The sequence below is a fragment of the Pseudorca crassidens genome, chromosome 12 (genome assembly GCF_039906515.1).
Source record: "Pseudorca crassidens isolate mPseCra1 chromosome 12, mPseCra1.hap1, whole genome shotgun sequence".
Classification (NCBI taxonomy): Eukaryota; Metazoa; Chordata; class Mammalia; order Artiodactyla; family Delphinidae; genus Pseudorca; species Pseudorca crassidens.
In genome coordinates, this window is record NC_090307.1 from 75,632,727 (window position 1) to 75,660,406 (window position 27,680).

Genomic DNA, 27,680 nt, shown 5'->3' on the forward strand with positions numbered 1-27,680 from the left:
GAAGGATCCGATTTCTCCAGATCCTTACTAACACTTGGTATTATCTATCTTTCTGATGATAGCTCTCTCAGTGGGTATGAAGTGATATCTCATTTTGGCTTTGATTTGCACTTCCTTGATGGCTAGTGACGTTGAGCATCTTTTCAGGTGCTTATTGGCCACTTACATATCTTCTTTGGAGAAATGTCTATTCAGATCCTTTGCTCATTTTTAAAAATTTTATTTATTTTTATTTATTTATTTTTGGCTGCATTGGGTCTTCGTTTCTGCGCGCAGGCTTTCTCTAGTTGCGGCAAGTGGGAGCTACTCTTCGTTGCGGTGTGCGGGCTTCTCATTGCGGTGGCTTCTCTGTTTTGGAGCATGGGCTCTAGGTGCGCAGGATTCAGTAGTTGTGGCACACGGGCCCCGTAGTTGTGGCTTGCAGGCTCAGTAGTTGTGGCATACAGGCTTAGTTGCTCCGCGGCATGTGCTGTCTTCCCGGACTAGGGCTCGAACCCGTGTCGCCTGCATTGGCAGGCAGATTCTTAACCACTGCACCACCGGGGAAGTACCCCTTTGCTTATTTTTAATTGAGTTATTTATCTTTTTATTATTGAGTTGTATGACTTCTTTATATATTCTAGATACAAGCCCCTTATCAAATATATGACTTGCAAACTTTTTCTTCTATTCTTTGGGTTGTTTTTTTCACTTTCTTGATGGTGTCCTTTGAAGCACAGATGTTTTAATTTTAATGGTGTCCAACTGATCTATCTTTCTTTTTCTAGTTTTAGGTCTTTGCACCATTTTGAGTTGGCTTTTGTATACGGTGTGAGGTAGAGGTACCACTTAATTCTTTTGCACGTGGTTATCCAGTTGAAGAGACTGTTCTTCTCCCATTGAACTGTGTTCGTACCCTTATCGAAAAATCAGTTGATTGTAAATGTGAGGGTTTATTTCTGGACTCTCAATTCTATTCTATTGATCTATATGTACATCCTTATGCCAGTTCCACACTGTCCTGAAGGGAACAGAATCTGAACTGGACCAAGTTAACTGGACCTGGGAATGCACAGTCACGGTGTCTCCTTACCTCTCCACAGTGCTTCAGAATTTCTAAGGTGTTTTCATACGCATGATCTCACTTAAGTCTTGCAGCAGCTCTGAGAGTAAGTGGAAGTCCAGAAGGCTGAGTGGCAAATCCCTAGACTCACCCATCCAGAAACAGTGGTGGTCCCAGGACCAACCTATGGATCCTTTGACTCTTGGTCAAGTGCTCTCATTACCCCCAGCCAATTGCCTGCTGGTCGAGTTCAGGAATTTGAGAAAAGTAAAAAGTATAGAGAGAAATTAGGGCAAAAATGGGGGGAAGGGTATAAAACAGACTGATTATAAATGTTTGGCTCCTAATCAGCTTACGGTAAATTTTCCGTTCTCCTGCATGGACAAGAAATGGGATGTTCTGGGTAATCCAGTGTTTTGCTTGGGCATTGCATTTTCAAAGAATGAGAACACAGTGAAATACTCTCAACACCAAAACCACACAGGCTGTAATTTAATCTTTAATTTTGTTATTGTTGTCATTCTAGAAGACTCTTTAGTATATTTTAAAGCAGTGTTTCTTCAAGAGTGGTCCAAGGAAAACCTCAGCTATCAGCATCATCAGATAGAGGTGCTTGTTTAAAAATGCATTTTTCAGAGCCCCCGTCTACCCTGAGTCTACTGAAAATCACTGGGTGATTTTTTTTTATGCACGTTAAAGTTTGGGAACCACTGTTTTAGAGCAGGGGAAATCAATTTATGAATATCAACTATCATTGCATTTAAGAGATGCAGAAATTCTGCTTAAATGAGAGTTCTGGATAACAGATTAATGGACCTCATTTCCTTCAATTCTTTGCTGAAACAACACCCTCCCTGTGAGAACTTTCCTAATTTAAAATTGCTTATCACCCTCTCCCCCATGCCTCCCACCCTCCTTAGCCCCCTTCCTTCTCCCCAGCGCTTACCAACATGTAACTGACAAATCACTAATTTATTTATCTATTTATTTATTATCTGACTCCTGTCTCTAGTAAGCAAGTTTCGCCAAGGTAGGTTGTAGGAATATAGCACCTAAGACAGTGTCTGGTACGTAGAAGGTGTTCAGTAAATATTTGTGGAATGAATGAATGTGCCAAGTTGCTTCTTGGTGCTTGGGCGGAATGTCATTTGCCCACCGTATTTTTCGAAAGGATTTTTTAAAGTATAAAGCAATTTATGCTTTAATTCTCTCAGTGATTTTCAGGGTGTGTCATACAAGAGAGAAAGAGCTGGAACCGAATCCTCTAATCTCCTAATTCTGGGGTTTGGGCCAGTTGCTCTAAAGATCGTTTTTTCTTAATACCGCTGAGATCTTCAATTTACTGTGAGGATCATCCATTTACAGCTGCATTGTCCTGGGAGGGCTACCTCTAGAAGTACTCCTCACCCCTGCTGTGAACAAAGTGGAAGGAAGCAATGAGACTGGGATGAGAACCTGCAGTGAGAACCTACAGTGGGAGGGGACTTCTGTAAATTCACCCCACACGTGACAGGTAGTGACAACAAGTAGAAACTTCCTCCTCTGAGGTCCTGCATGAGGATGCTAATAAATGGTTCCTATCTCACCGGGCTTGGCTGGCTCTGCACAAATGACCCTTACCCGTTTCCTACCCTCCCAAGAGCACCAGCACCAAAATCGATGCTCATGGGCGCTTTGGGGCTCCCTCCTCCCCGCACCTCCCCACTGGCCCCATTTTACACACAGGAAACCTGAAATTTAGACCCAGGAATGGTCAGTTCTCTAACACCGGAGGTGCTCTCTGCTGACCCTTATCCATGTCTCTCCCAGGACACACCTGATGTTCCAGTTTGTATTAAGATGGTGAGAAATACCCTGTGTGGGGTGCCCCGCACCCCCAGTTCAGGGGATTCTGAGAAATTGTGGGACCAGTCAGATGATAAAAACAGGAAAAAGCAAGTTTGTTTTTAGTGTTATGCACACAGGGTGGCAGGATATACCTGCTGAGTGTTCCCAGAAGGTTCCTGAGGAAACCATTAACCTGAGTCTCTCCTGTTCTTCTACTAGAGGTGGCTGGGGTGGGGTGGGGGCAGGGAAAATATACTGAGAGGAGGGGGATGGGCATTCTTCCAGAGGTCAGGGTTACATTGCCCAGAGCTCCTGCACACGTTAATAAAAGGTGGCTAACTTGAGGATGGAGGTCAAGGTGAGCAAGGGGCTCGTCATCAGGGATTGTCACTGGGTTACACAGAGTGGATTGAAGAGTGGGGGGGAAGGAGTAGGAGGTGAGTTGGGAGGGAGGGGGTTGTGTGGCACTGAGACCCCCGGCAGTGTTGGGGATTTGGGAAGGAGTGGCTGCCTTAGCCTCTGACTTTGACCCTTTCTTGGCTGGTTTCAGCCAAGGAATTGAGGAGAGGACATGGATTTGGAGAGGTGGCGGAGAGGGAGAGTGGCCTGGGTCCGGAGGTGATCCAGGATGGACTTCCTCGGGGTTCCCAGGCTAGAGGAGGGAGTTTAAGGCGTGGATGAGATGGCCCCAGGAGGCTGGGGTGAAAGCACTGGAGGATCTCAGAGACCCAGAAGATGGGGGTGTGGGGAGAAGGAAGACGGGAAGGCGTTTGCCTCCATGGGAGTACTCTAAATTGAGACGGACCGAGAGAAGTAACTCCAAACGCAGTGGGTAGGCAGCCTAGGTTCTTCCAATCCGATGGAGTGGGGCTTAGAACTCTGCAAAAAAAAAAAAAAAAAAAAAGGTGGGGGGTCATTCAGAGGGGAAGGTGCACAGCGGAGCCATCGAGCTCCTAAACTGGAAACGGGAGGCTCTGGAGGCGCTGACCTTTCCCCCAGCCTCGGTGGGGAGTTGGGCGCTGAGCCTCTGGAACCTGCTTTCCCGAATCCAGACAGAAGTCCGTGTAGGGCTGACACGAGGGAGCCGGGGAGTGAGGGAAACTGTGGCGACTCCTCACACTGGAGGGGGTTGCGGGCAGCGGCAAACCAAGAACCCGGGCTCGGGGCAGGGGGTTTCTCAGCAGACTATAGAGTCCACGGCTGAGGACGGAAGGGATTTGGGGGACCTGAGAGGGATTCTCAGAAAGGGTTGAGGGGAACGGACACTATTTCTACCGCGGTGCTGAATGAAGGCTCCCCGCTCGGGACGCGAGGCACCGAGAGGGTTCCCCGAATTGGATATGGGGGATATGGGACACTGGGAGCGGACTGAGGGCCGCTGAGGGGGGAACTCTAAATTAGGTTCGGCGGAAACTGGGGGCTCGGAGGGTGATTCTCGCTCGGACCGGGGGAATGGAGGGATCCTCACCAGTCGGAACGTGAGGGGATTGGGGTCTATCTCCCTCCCGACCCAGGGAGATTGGGGACCTCTTAGATTCTGGATAGCGGGGACCTGAGAAGAAGGACTGGGGGGCCCCAGATCCGGAACCGAGCTACCTTGAAGGCACCGGGAAGCGCTTCATTCCGAGAGGGCGTTCCCGCGGCCCGGCCCCCGTGCCGGGGTGGATGGGGGGTGCGGCCGCGCCCAGGTCCCGGCCCGCCTCGGGATTCGGGGTCTCTCTCGCCCTCGGGGACCCGGGAGCCCGGCGGGAGCGGGGTCCCGGCGCCGCCGCCTCCGCGGGCGCCCGGGCGGACCGGCGAGCGCTGGGATTTATGCTCGCAGGGCGGCGGGGGGAGGAGCCGGCAGGTCGGCCCCCGGCGGGCCCTCCCCTCTGCCGTCCCCGCCCGCCCGCCCGAGCGGGGTCGGGGGAGGGGGCAGCATGGCCTGTCCGTCCGGCCCCCTTCGCCGCGCTCCTCATCTGCCCCGCGCCGAGCGCTGCCGCCGCCGCCGCCGCCGCCGCTCCGCTGCCCGCGCCGCCCGCGGCTCCCGATGGAGACTGACGCGCCCCAGCCCGGCCTCGCCTCCCCGGACTCGCCGCACGACCCCTGGTACGGCCCGGCCCGGCCCGGCCCGGCCTTACTGGCCCGCGCCCGCCCCGGCCCCGCCAACATGGCCGATCCGGGTCGGGCCGGGCCTCCCCGGGGCCCGGGCCCGCGCCCCCTGCGCCCGGGCGCCCGGCGCTCACGCGGGCCCTTTGTGTCTCTCCTCCTCCCGCAGCAAGATGTTCATCGGGGGACTCAGTTGGCAGACTACGCAGGGTGAGCGAGCCCGGGAGCGCCTGCCGGCCCGGCTGGGCACCCGGGACCCCCCGGCGCCCCGGAACCGGACACCCCAGCCCGGCCCTGCGCCCCGCTGACCCCGGGCGCCTCCGCGCCCTGTTTCGCGCCCCGCCCGGAGACCCCGAGAGCGCAGGGCGATCGGCTAGCGCGCACGGCCCAGCGGGTGGAGGGGAGGAGATGAGGGGTTCAGGGGGCATCGGGGGGTGGGCTGAGCCCCCGGGACCCGCCGGCGGCAGCGCCAACTCCGCTCGCACCTGCGGCTCAAACTTTTGTGAGGCGGCTCCCGGAGCGGCGGGAACCCGGCCGGAGCCGTCCCCCCTCCAGCCCAGCTCGGCCCTCGGCTTCCTGGGGCCCCCAGTGGGCGCCAGGAGGCTCCACGGGAGCCGGGTGAGGACCGGGGGTGGGGGAAGCGGTGGAGAGCGTGCAGCCTGCTTGGCGCGGGGGCGGCCGGGCCGAGCCGGGGTCACTGGGGGCAAAGGACGCGGGAAGGGGGGAAGGGCGCGGGGCGCGGGCTGGTCCGAAGGCGGGTGTGTGGTTACAGAAGGGCTGCGCGAATACTTCGGCCAGTTCGGGGAGGTGAAGGAGTGTCTGGTGATGCGGGACCCCCTGACCAAAAGATCCAGGTGAGCCCCTCACCCCCTCCTCCTGCTCCCGGCTCGCCCCCCTCCGCCGCCACTCACTGCCTTGTAACCATCTGCCTCTCCCTCACTACCGCGCGCAGGGGTTTCGGCTTCGTCACTTTCATGGACCAGGCGGGGGTGGATAAAGTACTGGCGCAATCGCGGCACGAGCTCGACTCCAAAACAGTGAGTGGCCCTCGGGGCTTCGGGGGTCCTTTGGGAGAGGGAGGTCGCTGGAGGAGAGGGTCAGGCCTCTCCCCAGGGGACAGCTGGATGGGGTCCTGAAGGAAGGAGGGAGTTTTCTGAGTAGAAGGGCTGCCACACTCTGAAACTTTGTCACTAGAGTTGAGGGGAGATGGAGCAGGAAAATCCCAGGCCAGCTAGGAGATGTTACACCCCCCAACCCCTCCAGTACCGGTGAGGGAAGACGCAGCTACCATCCCCTTCTTGTACATACTAATCTTGATGCCTCAGAGAGGAGTTTGGGGTGGGGCTAGGTCCCACCCCTAGCCCAAATTGGGTGAGTCAGGGCTGCAGTGACCCACCCGTGGCTTCTCTGAACTCTAACTAGTATTTGGCTCCCCCCACCCCATTCCAGACCAATGGCAAAGCATCACTGAATCCCCCTCCCTTCTTCCTTCCCTCCCTCCTCCCCTGACTTTTGGTCAATGAGCTCCTTGCTTTGTGTGGAAGACGTGAACCTGCTTTGCTCATGAGGGGATTTATGAGAAGGGAGCTAGCTTGCCTGGAGACAACCCTTTCCAGCTAGATCTGAGGAGAAGCTGCTTGTTGGGCATTCAAACTCCAGGAACATTTTGCTGCTGTCTCACTGCTCCCCCAGTGTCTTGGGCCCTGCAGGGGGCGCTGGCACAGGCCCCAGCTCAAGGGGAGAGGGAAGAGGAGAAAGCAGAGGAGGGGTTCCTCTGTGATGGGGTGACTGTCTGCCAGAGGGCCGGGACAGTGCGATCTCTCACCACACTCCCCCACTCTCCTCCAGCCCTGGGCCTCCCTGCTTGGGTCAGTCATTGGCTCCTGTTTACCTGCAACAATAGCTGGTTGTGCCCAAGAATTTGTTAAATTACCTCCTGTCCCCGGCTCCTGTTATCTCTGCCCAGTGGCTCCCACTCCTGCTTGCAGTAATGAGCAAATGAGGCCAGGCCTCAACTTTGCCGGCTCTGAAAGGATCTTCTTGGCGCAGACTGAGTGACCCAAGCTGGGAATGGAGAGACAGTGGCCTATTGTTTTTGGTGATTATCTGCCATCAAGCTGCCTGTTCTCCTACCATCCCCTGTCCTCAGAATGCACTGATGGCTTCTGCAGCGCTCAGGAAGCAGAGATTTTGGGGCTGGGGCTGGAGCTGAGGGTGGGGGCATGGAAGATGGATAAGAGGAAGAGAGAGGGGAGGAAGGAGGATGAGATGGGCATCCTTCTGAGATTCGGGACTTGAAAAGGGCAAGGGCTTTGTGTTTGGCATTCTTCAGCCTGGGAAGGGAGGTTTATTGTGGGGAGTTTATTTTGGGTTCTGACTTTCACCTTTTATTTACTTGTTGGGTTTTATGTTGCCAGCTGTGAGTCAGAGTGGAGGTAAGGTGTGTCAGGGATTGGGTGTGTGTGGCCCTGCAGGACATAGCTTGGGTACCATCTCCCCATCAGTGTCTGCACATGGGGACTGTCTGAGGTGTGCTCTGGCAGCCTCCAGGAGAAATAGAAGGACGAACATGTCCATCGAGGTACGAAATCATACCTTCGGACAGGAGAATGGGCAGCTGTGATTATCCCTGGAGCCCCTTGGCATTTGGGGAGAGAGGAGGCATTGCCCAGTGTGGATTTTGGAGGTTCCTTCTCTGTGGGTAGATTCCAGAGGGGGAACCAGGGAGGCTGGCCCTGGTTTGTGCCATTCGGGCAGGGAGGGACCAGAACCCGTTGCCTAGAACTAGCCTGAGTTTTGAACTGAAGGAGCTCTGGGGAAAGATAGATCTTCCGTGCGATTGGCTGGTGAACTTCTGAGTGGTTTCCACCCATGTGAGTGGCAAGAAACTCTGAAATGACTGGGCCTCATAGGTCGTGCATTGATCACAGTGTCTCGTGCTCTGGCTTTTGCTGTTTGTCAGAACGAATATAGTACCCGGGAGTACCCAGGTGCATCTTGCTTTTCCCCTTTGGTTGTTCACAGCCAAGGGCAAAGGTGGCCTGCTGGTAATAGCACCTTTGTTTGTGCAATGAAGGGCAGTTCACAAAGGAATGCTTTCACCTGCATTATCTCGTTTGATTCCTTGCAGCTCCCTCTGGGAAAAGTGGGTGCTATTGTCCCCACTTTGCAGATGGGGGAACTGAGGCTCAGAGGGATCAGGCAAGTTACCAAGATCACAGGCTTGGCCAGGGGCCCAAAGTTTCTGAGTTCAAATCCCGTGTTCTTGCGTGTCACCAAACCTGCGCTCTGCTTCACCCCAAGCCGAGCTGTATTATCAGGGAACTGTTTGTTTGTGGCCTCAAGAAGGGCTGTTAGATGTCGATGGTACTGGGAAAACAGAACTGAGTCTACCCTTGGTGGTTTATGAACTCTTATCTTGAAGCCTTTTTCAGGCAAAGAGTGTTTCCATTCACAAGGCTTCCGAAGTCTGGATCGCATACCTCACCTGGACAGGTATCTGTCAGGCAGGAAGGCCCTCGATATACCTGGTGCTGGAAGGAATAACACTTTGTTTACTTTTTTCTGGTTCTTGCTGAGGGCTAGACAACAAGTGCTTTGTAAGCATTACCTCAAATAATCTGCAGACAGCCCTTTGAGGTGGATGTTAGTATTGGCCCATTTTGCTGGTGAGCTCAAGCCTGAGGCTCAGAGAGGTTAAGTAATTTGTGCAAGCTCTCACAGCTGGGAAGCAGTGTAAGTGGGATTTGAACCCAACAGCCTGGCTCTAGGGCCTAAATGCTTAACTGTTACATTTTCCTGCCAGAGGCTGTGGTGGTTTCTGTCACCTCTGTGTCCTGGGATGAGAGAGGTCCTCAGATCTTCAGGCTGAGTGTGATAACCAACGCCCCTCTACCTCTCTCTTCCCTTTCAGATTGATCCCAAGGTGGCCTTTCCTCGGCGAGCACAGCCTAAGGTAGGTATGTGTGTGTCTGGGAGCAGCTCTGTACAACCAGCAGTGATTTTCCCAGCATTCCCTTCTATGGAAGAGGCTTCTGGTTAGAGTGTTAATGGCATGGACTGGGATGGGAGGAGGGAGGACTCTTCACGTCCTTGTTCTGTGAATTGCGGACACCATGCATTTTTCCATCTGTGCTCTGGGGTGGACTAGAGAGAGGGGGCTGCATATATTGAGAGAAGAAGGAACCCCTCAGGTGATTCATTGCCCTGTATTTGAAGCCAGTACACTTTGGACCCTGAGTCTAATTCTGACTCTGGAGATCACAGCCTCTGTGCCTAGCACCTCTGGGGGGTCAAACACAGCCCAGACTTACTCTCTGAAGCTGAGCTAAAGTCAGGCCAGGGAGCTACCTCTGACCCCCCAATTACCACCCCCCACCTCTGGGGTGAGGTGTGTTGGGCTTGAAGAGTGGGAAGGGACCGTGGTGTCTGACACCTGTTATCTTTCAAGCTGGATGACTGTGGCTGCCCTCCCAAGTATTCTTTTTCCCTGGTGCTGTGGCGAGTTTTTCTGGGTGTATGGAAAACAGATTTCTGAGCAGTTGAGCTATACAGAACTCAAAACTTTTGGTGCAGGACAGGAGCCTATTCCAGAGCCCAGGGCAACTAGCCACATCTTAATTTTTAAGCAGTCGAAAACAGGAGACAGGCAGAAGGCTGACTATAGTACAGAGATCAAGACCCCTGAGTCTGCTGATTTATCATGTGTCCTGGGACTAGGTCCCTCCTCAGAAGATCTCAATTCCTCCTTTGCAAGGGGTCAGTGGGAACTGGGATGCTTTAAGATTTTGAGTCATGGTGCCCAGCTCCTGCCACTGCGAAGGGAGAGAGGCAGGTTTTAGGAGACAGGAAAAGGGCATCACTGAAAGAGTCCAGCAGAGGGCCTGAAAGCAATTATGAAGCAGGTATTTGAAGGAAGCCGCACCAGGGAGCACATGGTCGGAATTGGGTTAATTCCATTAAGCAGTTTGGTGACAGAAGGTGCTTTAGTGTTAGGATGGGGCTGGGAATTGCCATGGATTAGCCATGCGCTCCTGGGGTAATTAGGACCATGTGTTCTTCGTAAAACAGGGCTGGGGCCACGGGGCAGCCAGAGGTTGGGTTGGGAGGAGGTTGATGAGGAAAATGTCGGTGTTGAGTTCAGGGGGACCCTGGGATGGGCCTTGGCCTCTCCCAGGAGGGGCTGGTGGGGTCTTTGAGGTAGGCTGTAGGTCTGGGTCACTAAGCCATTCCCCTTCCTGACACAGACCCCAGGAAGCGAGCCAGCCAGGGTGTGGGGTACACAGCTGCCCGTTACAGGCCTAGAGGCAGCGGTCCAAGGGGGAGCTTGGGGGGAGGGGGAGCTTCCGAGTAGCCGGGGCCACAGAGAGCTTGTCAGCTGGCGCCCTGGCAGGAGGGCTGGAGCCCCTGCTGGTGGCGGTAGGCCACAGGACTCAGATGCCCACTTTCTCATTCCCTCCCCTAACAGATGGTGACTCGAACGAAGAAGATCTTTGTTGGGGGGCTGTCAGTAAACACCACGGTGGAAGACGTGAAGCAGTATTTTGAGCAGTTCGGGAAGGTGGGTCAAAACTGGGGGTGCTGGCTGGGGGGTATGACAGGCCTGTAGAATTTTGGTCAGTAGCAAGTGGAGTCCAGCCAGGTCATTCCAATTCCTGCAAGAGTTGAAAAGGGGGCTGGGTCCTTTTGTGGGTGAGGCTGGGCCAACCCACCGTTCAGGCTCCTGGCCTATCTGTGGGCTTCGGACTCTGGACACGTCCCCAGGGAGAGAAGCCACACAGTAGCTGTCCCTGTTGTTGCCCTTCTCCTGCTTATCTTCACTCTCCTGAGGGAGGCTGTGCTCCCGAAGCCAGTTCAATCCAGTCACCCCTTGGCCTCCTGGGAGTTTGCACCTGTCCAGTCCACGGGCGGTTGTACCTTCCCCCACTCCTTCCTGGTGAGGATGATAAGGAAGCAATAAATATGACTCCCAGTTGTACTCAGGACCCTCCTTGCACAGGTGGGAGCTGAGGGGGAGGGTGCCGATCTCTTAGCTACTGGGGAGGGGCTGAAGAGACCACCCCAAATTCCTGATCAGTCCCGGAGGACTGCTTCTTAGCTCTGAGGTGCAGGGAGCTTACATTTCTGGGCCATTTAGTCCATGCAGAAGCAGATGTGGTGACATGAGACAATAGGGTGTCCCCAGAAAGGGGAGCAATGTGAACATCAAGGTCGCATGGAGAGATGGCTAGGAGGGGACCAAGTTTTAAGTCTGGGGCTGAAGTAGGGCTGCTGTGCTTAGTGCTGGGGTCCCTGGTCTTTTCTGACCTGAGACAGGCTGCAGGCTGGATCTCACTTTCCCGTCAAGGCTCTTTCAGTTCCCTGTTAGGCAAAGGGCACAGGAGAACGTGGCTTGGGAATGGGATGTGAGCTGGGGACTGGGTGGGTTTCCAGCCCCCCCACACACACACTCCGTCTCTAGGGTAGACGGGGAGAGGGTGGGAGGTCCCCTGGCCAGCGGATGCCGGCGATGCAAGGGCCAGAGGCCTAGGCTCAGGCGCCTCAGCGGGGACCCGGGCACAGGACCCAGGGCAGGTCGGCCGCCTGGGCCCCAGAGGGAAGGGCGCTCCTGGGAAGCAGCAGGCCCCGCTCGGCTCCGGTGGGGTGTCTTTGTGTCTGAGCGCCGAGCATTAGAGCTCGCACTAATCTGATCCAGCAGCTGTGATTGGAGGCCGCCTGCCCCCGGGGCCGGCGTTGCCATGGCAACCGGGCCCCAGGAGAAGCCGTCAGCGGCCGCGTCTTTTGTTCGGGCCTAAATCGGCGTTGGCATGTGAAACCGGCCCGGGGAGGCCAGGGGGAGCTGGAGAATAGGCTGCCAGGGAGAGAGGGGGACAGCCGGGAATGCCAAGGGCCCCGCGGCGGGGGGCCTCCCGCCCGGATCGAGGGGCCGCCGCCGAGGGGGGAACAATGGTCAGCCGCCATGGCTGCCACTCAGGCTTAGCGGCCGCCGAACTTGGCGGCTCCCACTGGTCAGCAGGCCTCGGCCGCCTCCCCTCCCCCCGCCCGAGCCCCCCTGCCCCTGTGTTCCCATGGAGACCAAAGCCTATTAAGGACACTGGGCTGGGAGCCTCTCTCCCCTCAGCTGGCCCCAGGAGGGGGACACTGGTGGGGGTCCCCTGAACCCCCAGCCACTTTCCTTGCTCTGTGCCCTGGCCTCAACCCCGGTGCCCCACTCTGGGTCTGTCCAGCCAAGGCCCAGGTTGAAGGGTCTGGGGGGCCAGCGCAGGTAGAGTGGGAAGGTTGGGTGGAGGAAGGGCTGTGGATTTGGGCTGAATCAGTTTTGGGTCCCGCAGGAACTCAAAGCTGCAGGATGGGGGAGGAGGGTGTGGCTGGTTCATCTACTCATTCGTTGAAAAAATAATCACAGTAGCACAAGTCCAGGTGCTCAGTAGGGTGGTCATGGTCATAACTGACACAGGCACTGTCTTCATGGAAACTTCAAAGCCAGTGGTGTCCAGCTGTTCTGTCTGTAGCTTTGCCACCCTCCCCCATGTGACTGTGGGTAAGCCCCTCTATAATAAAAGTAATAATAATAATAATAATAATAATGGCTGTTATTCATTAAGCACTTACTGTATCCCAGGTACTGTGAGTTAAGAGTGTTACACGCACTATCTCATTTAACTCCTCCCTATAAGACACTGTGTATACCCATTTTACAGATGAAGAACTTGAATCATAGAGACATAAAGCTGCTTGCCAAGCTTACTTTCCAATTCCAGCCTGTCCTACTCAAAGCTTGTGCTTCTATCACAAGCCTCCTTTCTGGGTTTCTCTTTTCCCTGTGCTAAACATGCATTGTCCATCCAGTTTGGACGGTCTAGCTAATTTGGGATGTGGGCTCAGAATGGGTCCATAGCATGGGAGTTAGGGTGGCACTGTGCTGCAGGGCCCTGGGGCAGGAGGCTTCTTAGGAAGGGAGATGTAATATCCCTCTGAGATTCTCCAGGGACCCAGCTGCCTCCTGGGTCAGTGGAGGTGGGGTGTGTGCGTGTGTGTGTGTGTGTGTGTGTGTGTGTGTGTGTGTGTCCTGGTTCTCCTAGGGGAGAGTCAGGGGCCCAGTGCCGCTTGGTGCCTAAGAAGAACTGGAGGACCACCCAGTTCAGGGGCTGCCCTTTCCACTTTAACAAGGCAGATGACGGCCTGGAAAGAGAGCAAAGGAGAGTGGGTAAGAGGCTGTGCCCCAAGGCCTCAGGAAGTTTTCCTTTATCCCTTGGGTGTCTGACCATTTGGGGGAGGGTCAGCAGCTGGAGTGGGATGTGGAGGGGGGAGAGGCAGTATCAGAGGCAGCCCTTGATTTCCACCGAGGGTGAATCAGACCTTAGCTTAACCCCATGAGACAGCTGACACTGGCTGAAGAATTAAGAGGGCAAGGAGGGAAGCAGCAGATGTAGGCAAAGGGAAGCTCGGACTGCAGAAGGGAAGCAAAGAACTTTGACTGTCCATGTATCTGAGAGGATGCCTTGAGGGAGTAGCAAGAAGAGAAGACTGGAGTCCAAGGGATGGGGGATTAATGTAGATCCTCCTCCTTCCTCCACCCCTTTCCCCTCCCCCAATCAGTGGGAGGCAAGAAGCCCAGGCACTGAACTCTACTTGCTTTAATTACAGCCTCTAGCAAAAGGAAACCTCAATTAGAGGAAAAGATCTGTACCATGAGAGGGGAGTTGGGTCTGGCTGTAGTGGCTGTCCTCCCGGCCTTTTGCAAAAAAGGAAAGAGGCTTTCACTTCCCCACCTCATATCTTACTCCTATATTTTCCCCTCTAGCACCCATTCTATGCCTCCTCCTCCCAGGTTTGATCTGGGATTTGCTGGGTGACCTTGTGTAGGTGACTTCACGTCTCTGAGCCCATTTCCTTATCTACAAAATGAGGATCTTACCCTGCAAGGAATATGGAGGAGAGGATGGTGGGGCAAAGTGCCAAGCATATGTTTGGTGCTTAATATGTTCAGGCTGGCCCGTTGAGATTTTGAGGGTTGAATGGTGGTGCTGTGGCACCCAGTTGGGGTTGCAGATGGAAAGCTGTCCCCTACCCAGGGAGCAGGTTTAAGATAAAGCCTGGACTGGGCAAGAGGGGAACGGGTGTCGGAGCCCTTGCTCCTGGGTTGTGGTGGAGGCCCCCGTGTCTGGTGGGTCGTCCACGGTAGCTCTGTTTCAGGTGGACGATGCCATGCTGATGTTTGACAAAACCACCAACCGGCACCGAGGTGAGTTTGGCCCCCTCCCCCTTCCCAGGCCAGGCTGGGGGCCTGTGGTCAGCCAGGGGGCTACAGGTCACAGCTGCCCTTTCATCTCGCCTCCTGACATCCTATCCCCGAGGATCTGCATCCTCTCCGGGGCCTGGCCTTACAGAAGGCTTTTGTCCCGCCGTTTCCTGTGCTAGAAACTTGCCGAATTGCAGACACCCGAGAGGAGCAGAGGAGCAGACCTCTCCTCCCCTTGCAGCTGAGCCCTCCACCCCCGCCCCAGCCGGTGTCTGCCTGGGCTTACCTTGTCCCTGGTAACCAGAGCTTAGACCGGGCCACCCCCGGATCAGGCTGACTCCACAGCCCCGGGCAGTCTGCTCCTGCCACTGCCTCCTCGCCCCACCCATCGGCTGAGCCCAGCCCCCAGGACCCTTGCCCCTGAACCTGTGAGCATCTGGGCCACCGGGTGTACACTGCCTGGTTGTTTTTCTCCCAAGGGCCTTGCCTTCTGAGAAATCCCATTCCAGCCCCTGGGGCACACCCAGGAGGAGGCGGGGTTGTTTCTCCAGTGCCTTCAGAGCTTTTGGGCCTTTTAGCCTGTTTGGGGAGTGGGGTATGTGCTGGTGGGTGTGTGTGTGTTTTTGTCTGTGCATGTGAGGGTGTCTATGTCTGAATAGTTTTGTAGATCTAGCGTGTCAGAGTAACTGTACATGTACACAGGGGCCTTTATGCATTTGTGAGCACTGGTGAGTGTCTCTGTGATATATGGGTACCTAGGTGTACCATATATCTGTGTATCTGTGTACAAAAATATATTTGTACACGTTCATGTGCATTTTAAAAAGTATTTGTGTGTGCTCTTTTCCCCTCCTTGGAAAGCATCTGAGGAAGAGAAAAGGCATGTTGAATGTTGTTTGCATCATAGCTCTGCCTCTTTCTAACTTGCTACGTGGTCTTGGGCAAGTCACTTCGCTGAGCCTTGGTTTTCACATCCGTGATTTGGGAGCTGAAACCCTGTCTCATCGGGTAGTTGAGAGGTTGCTAGGCTGGGAACAAAGCTTCTTGTTAACGCTTAGACACTTGCCTGTGAGGGGGGAGTGGTGTTATTGGTATGACTTGGGGCTGGGTTTTGACCATGAGCCCTGTTCTGAGCCTGCCTTTGCCCTCTAGGGTTCGGCTTTGTCACGTTTGAGAGCGAGGACATCGTGGAGAAAGTGTGTGAAATCCACTTCCACGAAATCAACAACAAAATGGTGAGCCGGGATTGGATGGGGTGGAGGTGCAGAGGGAGACTAGGGCTCCAGGCTGAGCCAGCCAGGGCTGCTTGGAGGTTCTGCAGGCAGGCAGAGGGGCCTCACAGTCAGTGGGGCAGAGCCAATTCTCCCACCCGCTGGAAATCTGGACAGGAAGACAGTGTCCCACAGCTGTGAGAAAGCATGGCTGGTGGGCTCAGAGGGACCGGGTTGAAATCCTTACTCCGCCGCTTACTAGTCTAGTCATTGGGCAGATGACTTCCCCTCTCTGAGCCTCAGTTTCCTCATCTGTAAAATGAGAGTGGCAGCAGTACCTCCATCATAGGGTTGGTGTAAGCATTCGATGAACTACTGCATGCAAAGCTGATCTCTAGCACTCTGTGATTCCTCCAGAAATAGTAACCATGAAATTAACAATAAAGAGGCCTGCCAGGGAATAGGAGGGTGACCTGCGTCTATAGGAGGGACTGACCGCCAGGTCTCATTGCAGGTGGAATGTAAGAAAGCTCAGCCAAAAGAGGTGATGTCACCGACTGGCTCGGCCCGGGGGAGGTCTCGAGTCATGCCCTATGGAATGGACGCCTTCATGCTGGGCATCGGCATGCTGGGTATGTGCTAGGCCTGCATCTGCGGCTTCTTCCTGCCCAGAACTGCTCCCGGGGCTACCAGGGGCTGCATGGGTGTTGCATCTCCTCGGTGGTCTGCCCTCCTGTCTGTCTGAGTGGTTGGGTAGGAGTGTGGACCGAGGATCTCAGGTCTGCGGGTCCTAATGAAGGTAGGCCGATTTGGTTGTAGGGTGCTGCCCTCTGGTGGTGACCAAAAGAATGGTCCAGCTGCTCCTCATTAATTGGTCCTTCTGTCCATCCGTCCATTCTATTTTTTGTTCACCCATCTGTCCAGTAAACAGTTATTGAGCAACTATAAATGCCAGGCCCTATGCCAGGAAGTACAACGGTGACTTTCCTTGGAGCTTTATGGTCTGGCAGGGGAAAAAAATAAGTAAGAACATAAATAAATAGGTTTAGGATGAGAATTATAGGATGCCAGGGGAGCATGGTCATAGCAAAGTTGACCAAGACTTGGAGGGGCTAAGAAGGAAGTCACATTTAAGCTGAGTCTGTGGGTTGTGTAGGAGCTAGTTATGGGAGGGCAGGGAGCAGGGGAGGGAAAAAGTGGTCAGGCAGATGGAAGAGCATTTACAGACCCAAGGGCCTCTGGGAAGGTAGAAAGAAGGCTGCTGCTTCTTGTTCATTCAACTAATATTTATTGAGCAGCTTCTGAGAGAGAGGACCTGCCTTCATGGGGTTTCCCATCAAGTGGGAGACAGAAGTGAATGGGCAGTGTCACCACAGTGATTGGAGGCTGTGGGAGGCCCAAGGAGACACTTAAATCCACCTGGGGGTCAGGGAGGCTCCCCGGAGGAGGTCAAGGTTACCGTGAGCCTTGGAAGTTGAGCACGAATCAGCAGTGCTTGGGACCCACGACTGAGGGTGAAAAGTCTGAGCTGGGCCCCCAGGAAGGTCACAGTCTCCCTGGAGAGACAAGATGTATATACACAGAAAGAGAACAGTACAACGGGGTCTTTATGCTGGGGATGGGGGAGGGGTGCTCTGGGGACTCATAGGAGGGGCTATAGCATGGGCTAGAGGGTCAGGAGTGGGATCACAGATAGAGGGGTGAGGAATGTACCCGCCAAGTGGAGCATTGTCTTCTCCTGAAGTTTTTGTTTTAACTTTTTATTTGGAAGTAATTTCAAATTTTCAGAAGAGTTGGAAAAATAAAGTAGTACAAAGACCATCCATATACCCTCTACCAGATTCACCTATCGTTTGTATCATACCCATTTTGCTTTTATCATTCCCTCTGTATGTGTACACACACACACACACACACACAGTACACTTGTGATTTTTTCCCTGAATCATTTGAGGGTAAATTACATTACATTTTGGCCCTTTACCCTTAGATAATTCACTGTGTGTTTCTCAAGATTAGGGATGTTCTTTCATGAAACCACATTATAATTACCAATTTATACTGATAGAATATTTTAATCTAATCTATTATCTATTTTCTGATTTTATCAGTTGATCCAGTAATGTTCTTTATAACTATTTTTGTCCTCCAGAGCAAGTTCCAGGCTAGAATAAAGTATTGAATTTAGTTGTTCTGTCTCTTTAGCCTCCTGTGGAATATTGAGAAAATTTTCTTTTCAAAGCAATTCATTAGCTGGTTTCACCCCATTTAAAAAGTGGGGGGAAAAAAGAAAACCTCTAACCAGTAGTGAGAATTGTGGTTAAGAGACTTGGAGCCAGTCACATCTGAATTTGAATCCCAATTACACCATTATTACTCACTAGGTGATCTTTCTTTCAAAGCTGCAAATATCTATTATAATATATGTATACTAAGTAGTAGGCACCGTGTTGGTGTTTTGGAGAGACAAAAATAAAAGATGGGAAAGACAGAAAATCAGCACTTAAAGAAATCCTGGGATAAGTTCAGATATTGGTCATCAGTGCTATGAAAGGGAAAAACCAGGGTGACATGATAAATATTGAAAGGGAAAAACCAGGGAGGGTGACGTGATGAATATTTTAACTGATGAAAGGGAGGTCTCTTGTGTGATGACCTCTCTGAGGAGGTGACATTTGAGCTGCGTCTTGCACAATGAGAAGGACATAGTTATGTGAAAACCCGGGGAAGAGTGTTCCAGGCAGAGGAATCATCATGTGCAAAGGCCCTGGGGTGGGAAAGAGCTTGCTGAATTTGAGAAACAGCAGGGAGGCCAATGTGGCTGGAGCAAAGTGAGAAAGGGGCAGGGTGTAGATGAGGACAGGACGGAGGCAGGAGCCTGAGCATGAAGGGCCTTGATAAGAGTTTGGATTATTCTCAGCTAATAAGTGTCACCTCTCTGAGCCTTAGTTTCTCTATCTGTAAAATGGGGCTCCTAATAGTACCTCTTGGGATTCTTGTGAGGTTTAAGGAGAGAGTAAAGTGTGCAACAGGCTTTGCACAGGGCTTGGCATGCAGAAGGTATATGGTAAATATGACTGATTATTATTCATGATACAAGGTGGGGAGGGAAATGAGAGGCTCACATCCTTCCCTGCTGAGCTGTAGGTAAGGCATCTGACACTGGTCCCCTTGCCCTATCAGGTTACCCTGGTTTCCAAGCCACGACCTATGCCAGCCGGAGTTATACAGGCCTCGCCCCTGGCTACACCTACCAGTTCCCCGGTAAGTTCTTCCCAGTGTCCCTCTGCTGCCAGCATGTCCCTGGTTCCCGGGCAATCTGACTCCTCATGGGCGGTGTCTGGGGGTGCATGGCATGGGGGAGGTCTGCCTGCTGGAGGCTTGGAAGGAAGGGCACGTCTGAGGAAGGAGCGCCTTCGCCCCACCCATCCCCCCCTCCCCAGAAGCTGGGGGGACTCCCCGTGTGGCCCTGCATGGCACCCCTCCCTCCCAGGCTGATCTCTGCCCGCCTCTTGCCTTTCTCTCCTCCCTACCCGCCTCCGGGGTTGCCACTTCCACCAAAAGGGCATTGGGCTTGTGGTGGGGCAACCTCCCTGAGGGCCAACATTGGTTGTGTCCTTACGGACTCACCGATAATGACCATGTGCTATGCTGAGCCCCTTTCAAGGCAGACAAGACCTTTGGAGACCCTGAATGCTGAAAAACAATTTAAAAGCAAGATGATCACCACCCTCATTTGTAATTCAAAATAAAAACAACACTAGGCCTTCTCATAAGTGGCGAGAAGCCCAACGAAGTTCTGAGCTTTCCCATGATGACTATTCAATGTTTTTTTTAATATCAAATTTCATATTTTTGCAAGGCTTTTGTTTGCTTGTTTTCTGGTCTTATTTTTCTAGAGGTCCCCTAAGCACTTGCACCTTGGGCAGTCCAGCTTGGAATCCTCTATACACATGTTTTTGTCTAGTCCTGACAGTAATCTCTGGGGGAAGGCATGGTGATCCCCATCTTCTAGGTGAGGAAATAGGCTGAGAAGGGAAAAGTGACTGCAAAGATGACTCAGCTAGAAAGTGGCAGAGCTGCTCTAGGGTCATCGCTTCCCATCAATGCTTCCTTCCCAGCTCCTCCCCCCGCCAAAGAAAATAGGAGGAAAGATGGATTCTGGGAGATTTTTTAGTGCAATTTCAAGACTTTTAAGAAAAACAGTGGGAACAGAAGCTCCAGCATCACCCAGTGCCCAGGGTATAGGTGGCAACTCTGCCCACTCTTCCCTTCTCTGTCTGTCTCCCTTCTCTGTGACTGTGTCTCCTTCCCCACCCTTGCCTGCTGGGGACCGTGCTCTCCCCATTCCCAGCTCTCGGGTCCTGTGCATGGCCTGTCCCCCCACCCAGTGTCCCTGTGGGTGCATTTGTCCTCCCTGGGCCACGCCCAAGAGGCCTCCCTGCATCTTCCTAAGCTGTTTTACGTTTCATTTTAGAATTCCGTGTAGAGCGGACCCCTCTCCCGAGCGCCCCAGTCCTCCCCGAGCTTACAGGTCAGTCGCTCGGATTTCGTACACCTCACAGGCCACATGGGGAGAAAGAGAATGACCCAGGAACCTTCCCAGGGAAAGCTAGTGGGACCCTTTTCTCCTGCCCTCCAGTCTATGAGGATGCAGCAGACTCGGGCACTGGCCAGTCTGTGTAGCTGCATGGCCCTTAAGGGTGGGGCATAGGGCCAAGCCCAGCAGATGGAGGCGAAGTCACTCATTCATCCATTTGACAAATATTTATCTAACGCCTCCCGTATGCCAAGCACCTTGTAGGCGCTGGGAGCCAGTGGTGAACCAGCCAAGGTCTCAAACTCAGAGCAAAGTGGGCCGGGTGGGGACGTCAGGACATGGCAGTGGGCATGGCTCCACTCAGTGCCAGCCAACCCTGCCAGGAGGGGATGCAGACCCACACCTTACAGATCTTATTTTCCAAGAGAGGCCCAAAACCCAGCTTTCACTTTCAAATGAATTTTTCAGTTATTTTCAAATGTTGGCAACCAATTTCAAATTTTTAAACCACTGCAGGCCAAATGCAACATATTTGAGGGCCAAATCCAGCCCGTTTGCAACTTCTGGGCAAGTAGGTGATGTGCTTGGCCATCCTGAACCATTTCTCAAGCTGGAGTTTTTACTTGGGCCAGTCAGCTCAGCTCTGGAGCTGGGGCCAGGGCTGAGGCCCAGGCCAAGGGCAAGGGGCGGGGCAGGGTGGGTGCAGATGAGGTGGGCTGCAAGGGGTTTCTCTGTTCAACCCGCTTCTCCCCCCACCCCATCCCCAGACTCCCCCCCAACCTAGCCGTGTGTGGAGGACGTGAGCGTGGATGCTGCTTTAGATGAGACCTTCCTTCCAAGGGATGCTCAGGGGGTCCCCAATATGGGGGAGGGGAAAGAGGAACCTGGGGTGAAGGAAGGGGAGGGAGTCCTGGTGGTGGGGCTAATAGAGGCTCTTCCCTGAGCAGAGTGAGTGGGGGAGTGAAAAGGGGTCTTTCCTACTCATTTCAGAACTCTTGTGTTGAGGACCTACTGTGTGAGACACTGCCAAGCCCTGGAGGCAAAGCAGGGACCAGACACCCAAGCTCTGATCTGCAGAACTTGTGCTCTAGAGAGAGAGAGAGAAATGCTTATTATACAAATGAGTAATGCTTTACTGCTGTGATAAGAGCATGCTGGATTTGCTTTGTGGAAATGCCTAACTGGGCCCCAGACTAGACCTCAGAGCCCAGCCCTGCCGTTAAAGAACCGAGGGAAGAAATATCCCCTCTGCAGACATTTTGGCCAGGGAGAATGTGGGTTCAAGGCTAAGCAGTTCTTGGAGGTCTGGGGTCCAGACTATTCCCTTGCCTTCAAGAGACGAGGGTGTTTCCTTCGTGCATTTAATCAATATTTTTTGTGCCAAATGCTGTTCCAGGCAGTGGGGATTCAGCAGGGAATGAGACAGACGAGACCCATGCCCTCCTGGAGCTGATAGTCTAGTGGAGGGAGACAGGAATAAACAAGTAAATAAACAAGTATCAGATACTTTCTCAAGGTGAGAAGTTCCACAAGGAAAATAAAACGGGGAGATGTGCTAAAGTGTAAGTGTCAGGGGCGAGGGGCTGCCTCAGCAGGGGTGGTCAGGGAAGGCTTCTCAGAGGAGGTGACGTCTGAGTGAGAAAGTGCCAGCTCTATGAAGACCTTAGGCAAGTTGTCTCCCAGCGGTGCAGAAATGCTATCCTAAACTTTAATCCCCTGGCCCAATGGCCTAGCCAAGGACTTTCAGGGTTGTTTTTCAGGGTCCCTAGTGTCAGGTCCAGTTCAGGGCCAGGGTCACCAAAACAGCCCCCAGGGGCACATCTTGGGATGGGAGAGGGCAAATGCAAACTCCCCAGACCCTGGCTCTGGTTGGGATTGTTAACTTCTCAAGGGCTGCAGTGGCAGAGCCAAGTGGCAGGGGGCGCTCACCCCCAGGCCTGAGGGAGCTCCAGACTCATGCCAACCAATTATTTAAGCAGAGGTCCCTCCTAGTACTGTTCCTTCAGCTGACACTTATTAAACACCAACTGTATGCAAGGCAGGGTGCTAGGCGCTGCGGAGGTGGGAGGGGGGTAGACAGGGAATAGCCAGATCCCTGTGTCTGAAGAGGGGGTCAGAGAAAAGGGGATGAGGAGACTTGGAGGAAGGAGTGGTCATTTCTGCCTCGGTGGTGGTCAGGGGCCCCTGAGGCAGGGAACTGCGTGTACACGATGTATCGAGGACATGCTCACGGGAGAAGGGGAGCGAGGGGAGCCGGCCAGGCAGCAGAAGGAGTGAAATGGGCTTGTGGCCTGGACTGGAGTCTAGCTTCAGCCGGATCCCACCGGGGGGTAGGGGGGGGATTAATACACCTCCTGGTTGGTCCCTTGGGGCGACAGCCTGGCTTTTGGTACCCGTGTCAGTCAGTCACTGGCTCCAGTTGACTGGGGTTGGGAAGAGGGACATAATCTCTGTATACCCCTGGGCTAAGTAGCCCCCGTCCAGCCAAGGGCCCTCCCTGGAGAAGGGGGCAGCTGCAGGCGATGCTCAGAGCAGCTCGTGGGGGGTGCACCACCCGCACCTGCTATGAGGTTTGGTTGTTCAAGTGTGTCCGTCAAGTCCAGGGGAGAAGCTGAGGATCCCTGGGAGGCAATCCTTTCGCCTCCCTTTCTCCAAGAGAGTCCTTCTGCCTGACCCCAGGGCTGCATTGACCTCTCCGAGGTGGGGTAAGGCTGGAGAGGCTCTGCCCTCATCCCCTGCTGCCCCTCAGCTGCCACGCTGAACCGCCCATACCTTTCCTTCCAGCCATTCCTCTCACTGCTTACGGACCCATGGCAGCGGCAGCGGCAGCAGCAGCTGTGGTTCGAGGGACAGGTGAGGCCTTCTGGGGTGCAGGAAGCGAGGGAGGGGAGCAGGGGGCAGAGAATTCTAGCGGGGTGAGGAGGTGCCCCTGCCACCCCTCTTCAGAGGGACTCACTTATTCATTCACTCAACGAATATGAACTGAGCACCTGGCAGGCTGGCCAGGAAGGAGACTGACGTGGTCTCCGCCCTCCAGAGCTTACAGGCTGGTGGGGCATCAGGTATTAAAAAGGCAGTCACACGGAAGGATAATACTGCCCGCTGGGGGATGTCAGCTGTCAGAGGAGCTCACGGGCCTCTCAGGAAGGCTTCCAGGAGGTTGCACCTCTTAACTTCGCATTTGAAGGCAAACAGGAAGAAAAGTATTCCCAACAGAGGGAAGAGCAGGTGCAAAGGCTTAGAGGCCAGTTAGCATGGGTGGAGTGCAGGAGTGGGGAGTGGGGAGGAGGTGGGAGGAACCGGGTCCTGGGGAGACCCTGAACATTTTAAGCAGCAGAGTGATGTCCATTTTAGAAAATGGACGCAGCTGCAGGGTGGGTACAGGTGTGAAGGGGCTCCAGAGGGGAGGGGAGGTCAGTGAAGAGGCTGCTGAGTGGTCAGACAAGAGATGATGGGGGCCCGAGCTGGGGCTGGGGGGGGTGGGTGGGTGGATGGACCCTGGAGGATTTCTGGGTGGCGTCGCACATGCCCCTCTGGGTTGTGGGGGGAGGCAGGGGGGAGGGGCCAAGGTCAGGCTGGGTGGAACGGATTGGAGGGGATGCTGGGGGGTCACAGCGGGCGCCGGGGCTATCACCGTCTTCTTTCTGGGTTGCCAGGCTCTCACCCCTGGACGATGGCTCCCCCTCCAGGTTCAACTCCCAGCCGCACAGGGGGCTTCCTGGGGACCACCAGCCCGGGCCCCATGGCCGAGCTCTATGGGGCAGCCAACCAGGACTCGGGGGTCAGCAGTTACATCAGCGCTGCCAGCCCCGCCCCCAGCACTGGCTTTGGCCACAGTCTTGGGGTGAGTGGCTGGACCTGGAGGACCCTGAAGTTGAAGGAGGGAGAGGCCTTGTCTGTCTGTGGGGGCAGAAGGGAGGCGAGAGATGACGGATGGAGAGAGTGTCACCAACCAAGGAACAGTGAGGGTTATCATTCAGTCATTCAGTGGACGTTTAATAATCTCCTTCTGTATGCCAGGCATTAGGTGTGCTCTGGGGATACTGTGCAAATGAGACTCACCATCTCTGCCTGCATGGAGGCTAGATTCTAGCTCAGGGGTGCCCTACTTTTAACCAGGGTACTGGCTAATGCAGATTCCCAGGCCCTACCCTGGAGAATCTTTTAGTGGGGGCGATATGGGCAGGGCTAGAGAAGGTCTGTGCCTCACCTGGGGCTCCTGTGAGAGACAGAAGGAGCCCCTGGGCTTTCTCTGCTGCCCCCAGGAATCTAGGAGTCAAATTCTTTTCTTTCCAGGGCCCCTTGATTGCCACAGCTTTCACCAATGGGTACCACTGAAGCAGGAGGCAGGTGGCAGGAGGTGAGGAGGTGGGCAGGGGCCTTGGGGTGTGGGTGGCACTGGGAAGGCTAGTACTGGGCAGCCTAGTCTGGGACATGGCCCCTGTCCCTGCCTTCACGGAACCCACAGCCCAACGAGGAGACAGACCTTCATCCCAGCAGTGGTCAAAGAACAGGAGGAGCGGCTCCATAAAGAATGTACGCAATAAGGCAGAATGTGCTGCCTCTCAGGCGAAGATTTCTTTTTTCAGCACCCTTTTTTTTTTAAATTTTTGGCCGCGTTGGGTCTTTGTTGCTGCGCATGGGCTTTCTCTAGCTGCAGCGAGCAGAGGCTGCTCTTTGTTGCGGTGGGCGGGCTTCTCATTGCGGTGGCTTCTCTTGTTGCGGAGCACGGGCTCTAGGCGCGCGGGCTTCAGTAGTTGTGGCTCACGGGCTCTAGAGCTCAGGCTCAGTAGTTGTGGCGCACGGGCTTAGTTGTTCCGCGGCATGTGGGATCTTCCCGGACCAGGGCTCGAACCCCTGTCCCCTGCCTTGGCAGGCGGATTCTTAACCACTGCGCCACCAGGGAAGTCCCCGAAGATTTTTTAAGATTGATGATGCCCAGCCATGATAAGGGGGGAGGACAATCTGCAAATTGGCTCAGGTTTTCCAAAGGGCAGGTTTATCCGGACTAAACATTCATGCCCTTAACACAACGATTCCACTTCTAGGCATTTATTTTTAAAACTGCAAATAACTGAAATGCCCATCAACAGGAGAGCAGTTAAACAGACTGCATGCATACAATGGAGTATTACTCAACTGGTAAAACAGGATACTTTCAACATATATGCGTATACAGAGAGTGAGGGGACGGGAGGACCCTGCACACACAGTCATCATGCTGTGTATGGTGGGGCACTTTGTGACCCAGTGACATTTCCTTTGTTCATTCATTCATTCATTCAAACAACTATTTATTGAGCACTATTCCAGAAAAGGGGAAGGTAGAAGACAGACAAGGCCCCTCTCACTCTACAGACAAAAATCAAGTGAGCAAGTGAGATCATTCCAAATCGTGTGTGAGGGGTCTACCTACTTTAGGGGTTCAGAGGGCATCTCTGAGAAGGTGACGTTTGAACAAATCCAGCCATTCAAAACTCTATGGGAAGGAGGGTTTCAAACGGAACAGAAAATGCGAAGTGTACGAACAAAGCTTGCCTAGGAGGGGATTAGGGAAAGAGGGCTGCAGGAGGATACCTGTGTTCTGGGGGCCGCAGAGAGGTGCGGGGGCAGCACGCCCATAACCTGCCGCTGTGTTCCAGCGCCCCGGCCTGCAGCTGACTGAGGACCACGAGTGAGCCAGCAAGGGGGCGGGGACACCTCAGCCGCAGCCGCCTTCCCCTCCCCCGCAGCGACTCGGACGCGACCGTCTGCCCCACCCCCCCACCCCCCACACCCCCGGCCCCGGCCCCTGCCCTGCTGCCCGCCCCCGCCGGACATCCATCGTCTGGCTCCCCTTACTAACCTCCCCCTCTTCCCCAGCCTCCCCTGACCTGCCCTGCCGCTTTTATTTATTTTGGATTAGCCAGTTGCCCCCCACCGCCCCTGGTTCTCCCCTCCCCTGTCGGGTCTGCACCCCGCTCTCCTTGCCGCGCCCCCCTAGGACTCCCGAGAAGGCTTTTGTATTTGTGCATAGCTAGAGTGAGGGCGGAGGGGGCCTGTTACAGGCCGCAGCCACAACCCTGGTTTTTTATTCCGATTTTCCCTCCTTTTCTCTTTCCTTTTTTTTTTTTTTTTTAAAGAAACCGTTTTTTAGGTTGTGAATGTGAAGCCCCAGGCCGCAGGGGGCAAGGGGCCAGGTGCCCCCCCCACCAGCTGAGAACAAAATGTCTATGTGGGTGCGGGCCCCTGGCCAGCTCCCTCCAGCCCTGGAGAGGAGGACAGGGCTGCGTAGGCCAGGCCGAGCCCCTGGAACCATCCCGTCCTGTATCATATGTAAATACTGTGAGGTGAAGCCCACACCCCTCTCTAAGGCCCCTTGGGGGGTGAGGGCATCGCCTCGCCCCACCTGGCAAAGGTCTCCCCTCCACCGTGTTTCTCTACCTTCCTCAGACACCGTTACTGTAAGCTTGCAGGCCTCAACTGTGGCCGAGTCAGGCCCGCTCTCTCAGGCCCTAGGGGTCAAGGCCTTGGGCCCGCTCACCCCGAAAACCCAGTGTGGGAACGAGGGAAGAGAAGGGCTCACCTGGAGCCACTGCTGGAAAGGAATTAACTCTCCAAAGGTCTCCCCCTGCCCCCTACCTAGTCGGGCCTTCATGGTTTCTGCCCTGAGCCCCTCCGTAAGTGGGCATCGGGTGGGGGGGCACTTTGGGAAGGGGCGGACCCCAGGGGAAAGCAAAGGGCTTCTCAGGGAACCCCCAAATTCTCTCACTGAAGTTCCCCACCAGGATGGTCCCGTGGCCAGAGCCCCTTGGCTGCCCCAAGCCCCCCGAGCCCCCTTCAAAGGAAAAAGAGGCTCAGGTCGTGACTCCTCATGAACAGCGAGTGACCAGGCTGGCATGGCAGGGCTGAGGCCCCCCGCCATCGTCCCCCCTCTCTGTGTCCTCTCCCCCAGGTCTGAGGCTGGGGTCCTAAGCTCCCTTCCCCATTATAGTCCCTGCCTGTGAAAACCCCCTTTGGAGAGTTAATTGTCTGTGTGAGGTGCTTAACCTATTAGCCCTGAGAACACAAAGCAATAATCTTTGTTACCGAGATGCGCGGCTGTTTGTGTTTTTTTGTTTTTTTTTTTCGTTGTTTTTTTAAATGTTTCCTAATAAAAGAGAAGCTGCATTTTATTGGTTTTTATTTTTAATTTTCTACACGTTTGAGCTGAGTCATAAGAGACTTAGCTTCCCTCTCCTCCCCTTCCTGTGATTCCCCCACCCCACTGGGCCCATCCATGGGCTCAGGGCCCTGGAATTCCGTTTTCTGATTTGTTTGGGAAATTTTTTAAAAAGATGTTACACGGTGTTTCGAAGCCAGCAAGTTACCACCCTCCGGTGTCTCTTCTCTCCACATCTGTAACTTCTTTTTCCAGGTTTTATTTTCAGTTTTAAATTCCTAATAAATTATTTGAAAACGGGCCTGAGCTTGTGAGTGTCTTGCATCTCTCTGTGCGTTCAGGTCTAGGTACCCCAACGATACCCTTTTTCCCTTCTCCTATTTTCCTCCTGGAATAATCTCCACCTTCCACTCGACCCAGCTCCCATCTCCAACTCCTTCATCAGCCTCAAAAGCTTAGTGTCGATGATGAGATACCACTTCACACCCATTAGGATGGCCATCATCAAAAAAACAGAAAATAACAAATGTTGGTGAGGATGTGGAGAAATTGGAACCCCTGTGCCTTGCTAGTAGGAATGTAAAATGGCA

At 54.1% G+C, this 27,680-nt stretch overlaps 1 protein-coding gene and 1 long non-coding RNA gene across 5 annotated transcripts; one reads left to right on the forward strand and one right to left on the reverse strand.

The window, feature by feature from the left end:
* Positions 1-1,528: 1,528 nt before the first annotated feature.
* On the reverse strand, positions 1,529-4,651 carry LOC137204167 (uncharacterized). The gene is made up of 3 exons (XR_010933448.1): positions 4,466-4,651; positions 3,675-3,748; positions 1,529-2,454 (listed from the first exon to the last, which is right to left on the reverse strand). It is a non-coding gene; the product is annotated as an uncharacterized lncRNA (long non-coding RNA).
* A 176-nt stretch (positions 4,652-4,827) lies between these two features.
* MSI1 (musashi RNA binding protein 1) lies at positions 4,828-27,390 on the forward strand. 4 transcript variants are annotated; one of them, XM_067700578.1, is made up of 15 exons: positions 4,828-4,957; positions 5,127-5,167; positions 5,730-5,811; positions 5,910-5,994; positions 8,871-8,912; positions 10,425-10,517; positions 14,153-14,201; positions 15,351-15,433; positions 15,924-16,041; positions 18,593-18,673; positions 19,887-19,943; positions 22,734-22,802; positions 23,606-23,793; positions 24,246-24,309; positions 25,592-27,390. In XM_067700578.1, the coding sequence occupies exons 1-14, from the start codon at positions 4,899-4,901 to the stop codon at positions 24,285-24,287; spliced, it is 1,089 nt and encodes a 362-aa protein (XP_067556679.1). In that variant the 5' UTR covers positions 4,828-4,898; the 3' UTR covers positions 24,288-24,309; positions 25,592-27,390. The 4 variants fall into 4 exon arrangements, with proteins under 4 accessions (XP_067556679.1, XP_067556680.1, XP_067556682.1 ...); XM_067700579.1 differs by having other exon boundaries at positions 23,639-23,793; XM_067700581.1 differs by lacking the exon at positions 19,887-19,943.
* Positions 27,391-27,680: the final 290 nt, after the last annotated feature.

Excerpts from the sequence above, each read along its gene's own strand:
- MSI1 (XM_067700578.1), top strand. The coding sequence starts at position 4,899 with ATGGAGACTGACGCGCCCCAGCCCGGCCTCGCCTCCCCGGACTCGCCG. Across the intron at positions 10,518-14,152 it reads ATTTTGAGCAGTTCGGGAAG|GTGGACGATGCCATGCTGAT; the intron begins GTGGGTCAAAAC and ends GCTCTGTTTCAG. Across the intron at positions 22,803-23,605 it reads AGCTGTGGTTCGAGGGACAG|GCTCTCACCCCTGGACGATG; the intron begins GTGAGGCCTTCT and ends CTGGGTTGCCAG.